The sequence below is a fragment of the Chaetura pelagica genome, unplaced genomic scaffold (genome assembly GCF_000747805.2).
Source record: "Chaetura pelagica isolate M959 unplaced genomic scaffold, ChaPel_1.0 scaffold589, whole genome shotgun sequence".
Classification (NCBI taxonomy): domain Eukaryota; kingdom Metazoa; phylum Chordata; class Aves; order Apodiformes; family Apodidae; genus Chaetura; species Chaetura pelagica.
In genome coordinates, this window is record NW_009954619.1 from 213,796 (window position 1) to 223,546 (window position 9,751).

Genomic DNA, 9,751 nt, shown 5'->3' on the forward strand with positions numbered 1-9,751 from the left:
TGCTCCTGTGCACTGCAGAAATGTATAGTTTGGTTTGCAGAAAGAGGTTAGATATACAATCTTGTTGAGAGATGGTGGGGTTCTTGAGACAGTCCAGGAATAAATAAACCACAGAGAGATTAGGTGGAAGAAGTGTTATTAGCTTTCTTGTAAAGGATCAATTTACTCTGTTTGGAAATGCTGCAGGACTTTGCTCTCTTCTTTTGTATGGCAGTGGGGAAATCAGGATCCATTTTTACCTACAATATATATATATATATAAAATATATATAAATATATATAAATATTTTAAGATGGCCTCATCAGGGTAAAGGAAAATTAGAAGATGCTCAAAATAGACTCTCTCTGTTCAGAACTCTAAATTGAAATATTTAACTACTGTACTTGAGGCAAAAGAAACTACAAAAGTACTCAGTTATAGCTAAAATAAACCACTGAGCTACTAGCCAAGTAAATAATACACAGTTATTTACAGAATACAATGTCCAAAGCAATAATTGGATGGTACTAATGCTAATTGTATTTGGTGGTCTTGATTTTACCTTAAAAGGGCATGCTTTGTTCAACACTTGAAAGTGGCCTTTTAAGTCTGAAGGAAACATGTACTCTTCTGGCATTTTCTAGCACAATTCTTTAATTGATTCTTAAAACTTCTACAAAACTACTGTTGGATGAATTGGAGTTGATATTTTCTCCCAGCTGTAATCTTACATTCTTCTGATATATGGAAACTTTGCAAATAAGTTATGCTTATTATGATGCACTAAAAATACAGTTCTATATTCTAATTCCTCATCTGATCTGCATTCTAATTCCTAATCTGATCAATTGTATTGTTATTGGAAAGAGAGAAAAATTTTACTCAACTCTGACCTTTGTCCTGCACAGACCACTCGCTACCTCATTCGAAGGCAGACATGGCAGTGTGCGCTATTGGGTGAAAGCTGAATTGCATAGGCCTTGGCTTCTACCAGTAAAATTAAAGAAGGAATTTACAGTCTTTGAACATATAGATATCAACACTCCTTCATTACTGGTAAGAATTGACAGAATTACTCATTTTTTATTTCTGGCATAAAAATAATGAAGTATAATAACTGAAACAAATGTCCACATCTAATTTTATTTAATATTTATTCGCTACTTTAGTTACAGCTGACCTTCATACCAGTTCAGCAACTCTTTTATCTATTGTTACTTTGAAAGCTATGTTTTCTTGTACTTGGAGTTGCTTCACTTCTAACATGTAAAATTTCTTTTATTGATTTAAATTGATAATACAAAACTGTGATATGTCACAAACAAGAATTTTGAGAACTGTTCCTCTTCGAGTAAAGAATAATCTGTGGAGGGAACAGCAGAACTTTAAAAGAACATCACAGTGAGAGACTGCTAACTTAAAAATGCAAAGTAAAAAATGTACCGATGTGCATAATTGGTGATTTCCATATGGATAGTTTTCTGCCAATGGGGAGAAATTATCACAATTCTGTATAATGTTTTTCTTAAATGCTATTTCATTAAAATAATGTCAGTATCACTACTGCTTTCAATGAGGATTTGATTCAAATCTGGCCTAAAATTCCTTTACTTTTTTTCCTCCTCTTCCTCAAATTCTGATCTATGGAGGGGGGAAAAAACCCCTCAAAGTCCATTGAAACAGGTTTCTTGTGTGTATGTGTGAAAAACCAGACTTGGAAAGAGACATTGGCCTTGCACAAATTCCATTAAAATCAAAGGACTGTCATTTGACTTTAATGGGCTTTGGATCAAGTCCTAAATCCTGATATAATGTAAAATAACAAAGTCTGTTTAATAGAGATGAAGTGGGATCATTCTAAAACAGAGGAAACAGCAGGAGTCAAGGTTACAGTACTTCAGCTTAGTTACTGTTTCTGAAATACAGTCTGCTGGAAAGATGTTCTAGTTTACTGATAAATTAAAAGCTCTGCCAACAGTCTGTTGTGACATGAAGTTTTTTTCTTAGTTATACAGTATTTATAAGTGTGACTATAGTACGATAATGTAGCAGGAAAAAGTATTGTTAATGAGCAGTGTTAATTAGAATAAACCTTGTATGTGCATAGTACTGTTAAAATTGCTTGAGATTTTTGTCTAAGCAAAGCTAGCTGTGTTTATCAAAATACGTTGTAAGTACATTAGGACAATCATTTTGTGTTGATTAGGTGGAGAGATGAATGAAACTCTTAATTTAATGGGTAATGTTGTTTTTTTTCTTGCAGTCACCCCAAGCAGGCACAAAAGAAAAGACTCTCTGTTGTTGGTTTTGTACCTCAGGCCCAATATCCTTAAGTGCCAAAATTGAAAGAAAGGGCTACACCCCAGGTATGTAGTACATGTATTCATAGGATATGTTTTTTCTTCCCATTTAAAGCCACAGTTTGTACTTACTGTTTTTATATAAATGAAATATTAAGGATATTTTTACCACTTCAGTCTGCATTTAGCAATCTTCTCAGTATACTCTGTTAACTAAGACACTACTACTTGTATCTCTAGATTGTTAAAGGACCTCATCTATTAGACCAGTATGTTTTGGGGGTTGTTTCTTTTCTTGGTGTTTGTTTTGTTCATTGTTTTTGTTTGTTTTTTGGTTGGTTGGTTTGTGTTTGGATTTTTCCTTTCAGAACAGCTCATGGGGATCTTTTCTCTATTGGCATCAGTGGATGTTTTTCCAGGTAGAGCAGTGATAGCAGCATCTTGTGCGATATAACAGTATACAGAATGTGACAGTTTGCTTTACCTGCCTTGTAAATGTAAGGAGAACTTGAAATTCTGTTGGGTTTTTTTTATTTGTTTGTTTTTTGTTTCAGGTGAATCAATTCAGATCTTTGCTGAGATTGAGAATTGCTCTTCCCGTATGGTGGTGCCAAAGGCAACCATTTACCAAACACAGGCTTTCTATGCCAAAGGGAAAATGAAGGAAGTCAAACAGCTTGTTGCCAACCTCCGTGGGGAATCCTTGTCATCTGGCAAAACAGAAACTTGGAATGGCAAACAGTTGAAAATTCCACCTGTTTCCCCTTCAATCCTTGACTGTAGTATAATCCGTGTGGAGTATTCACTTATGGTATGTTGGGTGGTCTGTTTCACTCTAGAGAATGAGTAGCTTTCAACATTTCATACAAATTCCTAGCACAGCATTTTGTGATAGTTATGAAAGAAATAAATGTTCTGGTATTTGTCCTGACAGGAAATCTGGTAAGTAAATTTAGTTTAAATCTTGCAAGTTCTTAAAACATCTGTGTGTCAACTAAGCAAGTGTTTAATGAGTAGACTGCGTTTCCATGTGAGGCTCATGTTAAGACTCTTCTTTTAACTTGAAGTGCTCGTGTCTCCATAGGGGCGTGGGCCCTAAAAGAGACCATTAGAAACAAGCTCCTCATGGAAACTTCCATGGAAAGACAACTTAGACTAATACTTATGAAGTGCTGATTAAAACCCCACATTTTAATAATTCACTTATATAATTTTCCTTCAGGTATATGTTGATATTCCAGGAGCCATGGATTTATTCCTTAACTTACCACTGGTCATTGGTACCATTCCTCTACACCCATTTGGTAGCAGAACATCAAGTGTGAGCAGCCAGGGTAGCATGAACACGAATTGGCTTGGCCTGACACTGCCCGAAAGACCAGAAGGTAACTTGACAATACAAATACCAATCAATTTGCTTATCTGCTTTGATATTTGTTTGCTTTGATTTTTGTCTGCTTTATTCATTGCAGTCTTGCTAAGACTCAAATTACATCCTTTCATAATAAAGCCCACGGGAAATCTGTTGTGGCTGTTTTCTGTGACACCTACTTGTCCTATGTAGAAGAACAGTTTCTTCCCTCCCTGCTTTTCTAAATCCAGCTGCCTTGGAAGGTGGCAGAAATGAAAGAACAGGATGCCATTGTACCTGTACACAACTTCATTACTTCCACCTCCAGTATCCCAATCGCATCACAGAATTGCTGGACTTGGAAGGGACCTCTAGAGATCATCTAGTCCAACTCTGCCACTGAAGTAGGATAGCCTAGAGCACTTTACACAGAACTGTATCCAGATGGGTTTTGAATATCTCCAGAGATGGAGACTCCACAACCTCCCTGGGTAGCATATTCCAGTGCTCCGTCACCCTCACCACAAAGAAGCTTTTCCTCATATTTAAATGGAATTTCCTATGTTCCAACTTGTACCCATTGCCCCTCATTCTGACACTGGGAGTTGCTGAGAAGAGCCTGTCCCCATCTTCCTTGCACCCACCCTTTAGATACTTGTATACATTTATAAGGTCTCCCCTCAGCCTTCTCATCTGCAGGCTAAAGAGTCCCAGTTCCTTCAGCCTTTCCTCATAAGAGAGATGCTCCAGTCTCCCTATCATCTTCATCACCTTCCTCTAGACTCTGTCTAGTAGCTCCCTGTCTCTCTTGAACTGTGGAGCCCAGAACTGGATGCAGTATTTCAGCTGTGGTCTCACCAGGGCAGAGTAGAGGGGGAGAATGACCTCCCTTGACCTACTGGCCACACTCTTCTTTATGCAACCAAGGATTCCATTGGCCTTCTTGGCAGCAAGGGCACACTGCTGGCTCATGGATAATTTACTGTCTATCAGGACTCCAAGATCTTTCTCCTCTGAACTGCTTTCCAGCAGATCCACCCCTAACCTCTATTGGTGCTTGGAGTTCTTTCTTTCAGCTGCAGGACCCCACACTTGCTCTTATTAAACCTCATGAGGTTCTTCTCTGCCCAACCCTGTAGCCTGTCCAGGTCACTCTGAATGGCAGCACAGGCCTCTGGAGTGTCAGCCACCCCTCCCAGTTTTCTATCATCAGCGAACTTGCTGAGGATACACTCTGTCCCCTCGTCCAGATCATTGATGAACACGTTGAACAAGACTGGACCGAGTATTGATCCCTGGGGGACACCACTGGTTACTGGCCTCCAACTCAACCCTAATCCGTTGATCACCACCCTCTGAGATCTGTCACACAGCCAGCTCTCAATCCACCTCACTTTCCACTCATCAAGCCCACTCTTCATGAGTTTCCTAACAAGGATGTTATGGGAGACAGTATCAAAAGCCTTGCAGAAGTCAAGGTAGATAACATCCACTGCTCTCCCCTCATCCAGCCAGCCAGTTATGACATCATAGAAGGCAATCAGGTTGGTCAAGCATGATTTCCCTTGGGTGAATCCATGCTGACTTCTCCCAATGACATTCTTCGCTTTCACATGTTTTGTGATGTCCAGAATGATTTTTTTCTAACACCTTACCAGGAACAGAGGTGAGACTAACCGGCCTGTAGTTCCCTGGGTCTTCCTTCTTGCCTTTCTTGCCCTTCTTGAAGACTGGAGTGACATTAGCCCTCCTCCAGTCCTCAGGCACCTCTCTTGTTCTCCATGACCTCTCAAAGATGATGGAGAGTGGCCTAGCAATAACATCTGCCAGCTCTCTCAGAACTCATGGATGCATCCCATCAGGGCATCCTTGGTTATAAGGCATTGCAACCCATAATAGCAGTTTCTAGGGTCTCTCACCAGCCTTAGTAGCCAAGGCTTTGTGAAAAGTTTTTCTATGGAAAAACTTATGGCCAAAGAAAGAATTATTTTTTTCTTTCCTTCTGTTTTCACATATTAAATATCTTGGGTTTTTTAAGTAAAAATTTCAGGCCTGGAGACTTCTGGAATCTAGAGGACTGCAATGTTCTGTCATTCCTACCTGTACAGAAATAAATTATCCTTGCTATGCTTTAAATTTTAAGGGTATAATTAAGCCACAATAAAGAGTTCAGGGGTTTTTTGTTGTTTATTTTTTTAACATTAGCTTAATATTAGAATAAAACTAAATAGTCTAGTCTCTTTTTTGTTTAACCATTTTTTAAGAAGCCACCTACCTGCTGATGGATCTTGCAGTGATTAAAGTTTAATATTAATCATGCTATGTATTTTGACATGCATAAGAACTTTTTGTTTGAATTGCATCTACCTTCTCCCTTCAGCACCTCCTAGCTATGCAGAAGTGGTCACAGAGGAAAACAGACAGTCCAGTATTGCACCTATAGCTGCTTTTGATGATTTTGAGAGTGTACTTCAAGGACCATTATTTGCATACATCCAGGAGTTCCGTTTTCTGCCTCCACCCTTATATTCAGAAGTAGGTATATCTGTCAGAATATGACTATTCATGTATTGTGTCTGATTTTTTTGTATTGTTAAATAAGTTTCGGAAGATGTTTCTCCTTCCTAAAATTAGGAGAAACCATTAAAATTATGAACATGGAATAAGTTGGTTTTGGGGAGGATTTTTGTCTGTTTTTAAGATGCAGATGAATTGCATCAAGGGTTTTCCATGCCTATTTTACAGCATGGGTTACCCTTTTTTATAATTTTTATTTTTAACATTAGCTCTGCAACCTTAAATTTAAAAGGTGCTCTGTGAGGTGCCTTGGCTTCTCTTATCATGTTATTTCCTGGAGCTGCAGACCTGAAAGGTAATTTTCCCTGGCAGCACTCTTCTCTAGTCTAATACTTTCTGGAAATTTTCAAAGTGTTTTTTACCATTTAAGCAACATTTTTGTGTATTAAAAATAAAATAAAATTAAAAAGTTTCAACTCTTTCACCGCTACTGCTTCCTAGCATTTTATAGCAACTACTAAATGTTTTGTCTGCATGTGTGTTTAAGTTCTGTGGGTGTAGGGCTTTCAGAAGCTTCATGTAGAAAAGTGACATACTGGTATTAATTTCTGACTTAAGTTTTTTTAAGTACGCAGTTCTTCAACACTTTTGGCCTTTACAGAACTAAAAATGCAGCCACTGGATAACCATGAATGAGATGCAAATGTTAAATCTTTTCAAGTTTGTTTTTCAAGAAAAAAGGGATATATAGGACAAAAGAAAAAAAGTGTGCTCTGGACAAATTTTGCCTGAATTTCACCCACTTTAGGAAAATAGTATTCTGTAGCACGATACCCTTCTTCCCCCCCTCATCAGCCTTGAAACACTAGTGTGCTAATGAGCAGGTAGAGGGGTATTTTTTGTGTACTAGACACTTTCTTGAGAACTCTGCTATATCTTAACTCTAAAATACAACTTCTGGGTACTTTTTATTTTAGAATCATAGAATGCCAGTTTGGAAGGGACCTCAAGGATCATCTGGTCCAACCTTTTTAGGTAATACTGGAGTTTAAATGAGATGGCTCAGCACCCTGTCAAACTGAGACTTAAAACTGTCCAATGTGGGGGAATCTACCACTTCCCTTGGGAGACTATTCCAATGTTTGACTGTCCTCATGGTGAAAAATTTACCTTGTGTCCAATCAGAATCTCCCCAGGAGCAACTTGTGCCTATTATCCCTTGTCTTTTCCATGTGACTCCTTGTAAATAGGGAGCCTCCATCTTCTTGGTAGCCACCCTTTAAGTACTGGAATATGGTAATAAGGTATCCCCAAAGCCTTCTTTTCTCAAGGCTGAACAAACCTGATTTTCTCAGCCTCTCCTCATATGGCAGGTCCTCCAGTCCTCTGATCATCCTTGTGGCCCTTCTCTGAACCCTCTCCAGCTTATCCTCATCCTTTTTGTAGAGCGGGAACCAAAACTGAATGCAATACTCCAAGTGTGGTCTGACAAGCACTGAATAGAGATGATGACTTCTTTATCTCTGCTGGTGATTCCCTCATTGATGCAGCCCAGCATCCTGTTGGCTTTCTTTGCTGCTGCAGCACACTGTTCACTCGTGTTGAGCCTGTTTCCCACCAGGACCCCCAGGTCCCTTTCCACAGGGCTGCTCTCCAGCCAGGTGGATTCTCGTCTGAACTGTGCTCCTGGGTTATATTTTTCCAGGTGTAAGATCTTACACTTCTCCCTGTTGACCTTCATAAGGTTCCTGCTAGCCCACTCCTCTAGCCTGTCTAGGTCATCCTGGAGGGTGGCCCTCCCTTCTGGAGTGTCAACCTTTCCACTCATCTTTGTATTGTCAGCAAACTTCACCAGGGTGCTCTTGATCCCAATATCCAGGTCACTTATGAAGATGTTAAACAGCATAGGGCCCAATATCGATCCCTGGGAGACCTCACTTGTGACCGGTTGGGAGTTTGAGGAGGAACTATTTACTATCACCCTCTGGGTACAGTCTGTCAGCCAGTTCCCCACCCCCACTGCACAGACCACTTGTCAAGGCTGTAACAAGTCTGTTTCTCCAGGAGGAGGCTGTGGGGAACCATATCAAAAGCCTTGGAAAAGTCCAGATAGACGATGTCCACCACTTGCCCTTCATCAACTGAGCAGGTTACTTTGTTGTAGAAGGCAATCAGGTTTGTCAAGCATGATTTGCCCCTGGTAAATCCACGTTGGCTTTTCCCAATCACGTGCTTCGATGGACTTGTGAACAGTCCACAGGAGGTTTTGCTCCATGACTTTTCCAGGGACTGAAGTGAGGCTAATGGGTCTATAATTACCTGGGTCCTCCTTGGAACCCTTCTTATAGATGGGGGTGACATTAGTCTTCCTCCAGTCCTCAGGAATGTCTCCCAATCTCGACAGCTTCTCAAAGAGTATGGAGAGCAGTTTTGCAACATCAGCCAGCTCTCTGAACACCATAGGGTGATGGCATCCAGGCCCATCAATTTGTATGGGTCAAGCTCCTGTAATAGTTGACATGCCAACTCTTCCTTCACTGATGGTGGGTCAGTGTCTGTATCAACCTGGACTTTTGTTCTTATGGCCCGGGACCCAACAGCACTGGTAAAGACAGAGGTGAAGAAGGTGTTGAGGACCTCTGCCTTTTCAATATTGTTGGTGACTAATTCACCTCTCCTGTTTAACAGTGGGCCAATATTATTCCTCTGTTTCTGCTTGTGGTTAACATATCTGAAGAACCCTTTCTTGAAGTTTTTGACATCTCTGGCCAATGTCAGCTCACGCTGAGCTTTTACTTTCCTAACTGCATCTCTGCATGCCCTGTCAGTGTTCTTGTAATTTGCAACAAGTAATGTTCCACTTTTCCACCTCTGGTACATTTCCCTTTTGGTTCTGAGCAGACCCAGAAGCTCACAGTTAAGCCAAGGGGGTCTCTTGCTCTGCCTACTTCTGTTGCCTTTAGAGGGGATGAACTGGTTTTGCCAGCCCCTTTACTCTCTGCGGAAGCTTCCCACGGGATCCCTTCCAACTGAGCCTGAAGCAAGCTGAATTTTGCTTTTTAAAAATCTAAAACCTTTTTCCTGGAATTAACCTTCATTGTGCTCAGCAGTATCCCAAACTCCACAATATTGTGGTCACTGCAGCTGAGTCTGTCACTAACCAAGATATTACAGAGCAGGTTTTCTTGGTTACTGAGTAGTTAAGTCCAGCTGTGCCCCATTCCTGGTTGGCACATCCAACATTTGTGTGAGGAAGCAGCCTTCTACACATTTTAGGAACTTGTTGGATGTCAGGTGAGCTGCAGTGTTGTTCCTCCAGCAAACATCTGGGTAGTTATTGTCTGCCATAAGGACCAGGTTTTGTCGACCTGAAGCTTGCCTGAGCAACCCGACTATCACTTCACTGGTCACGTCATCTTGGTTTGGGGATCAGTAACAGATGCCTAAAGTAAGGTCAACCTTGGAGAGAACCCCTCTGATTTTGACCCAGAGGTATTCAATAGGACTACCACAATTACCACAGTTCTACACATTCAAGGCTTTCCTTTAGATAGAGCATGACTCCTCCACCTCTTCCCTGCCTGTCTTTACAAAACAGCATAT

General features: G+C 40.5%; 1 protein-coding gene across 1 annotated transcript; it reads left to right on the forward strand.

Moving 5' to 3' along the window:
- The first annotated feature begins 293 nt into the window (after positions 1–293).
- On the forward strand, positions 294–6,190 carry LOC104395816 (arrestin domain-containing protein 3). The gene is made up of 6 exons (XM_010005561.1): positions 294–307; positions 889–1,036; positions 2,244–2,346; positions 2,835–3,091; positions 3,503–3,665; positions 6,012–6,190. Exons 1-6 carry the CDS (start codon positions 294–296, stop codon positions 6,188–6,190), a joined length of 864 nt encoding a protein of 287 aa, XP_010003863.1.
- The last annotated feature ends 3,561 nt before the right edge of the window (positions 6,191–9,751 follow it).

Excerpts from the sequence above, each read along its gene's own strand:
- LOC104395816 (XM_010005561.1), top strand. Across the intron at positions 1,037-2,243 it reads TCAACACTCCTTCATTACTG|TCACCCCAAGCAGGCACAAA; the intron begins GTAAGAATTGAC and ends TTTTTCTTGCAG. Across the intron at positions 3,092-3,502 it reads GTGTGGAGTATTCACTTATG|GTATATGTTGATATTCCAGG; the intron begins GTATGTTGGGTG and ends ATTTTCCTTCAG.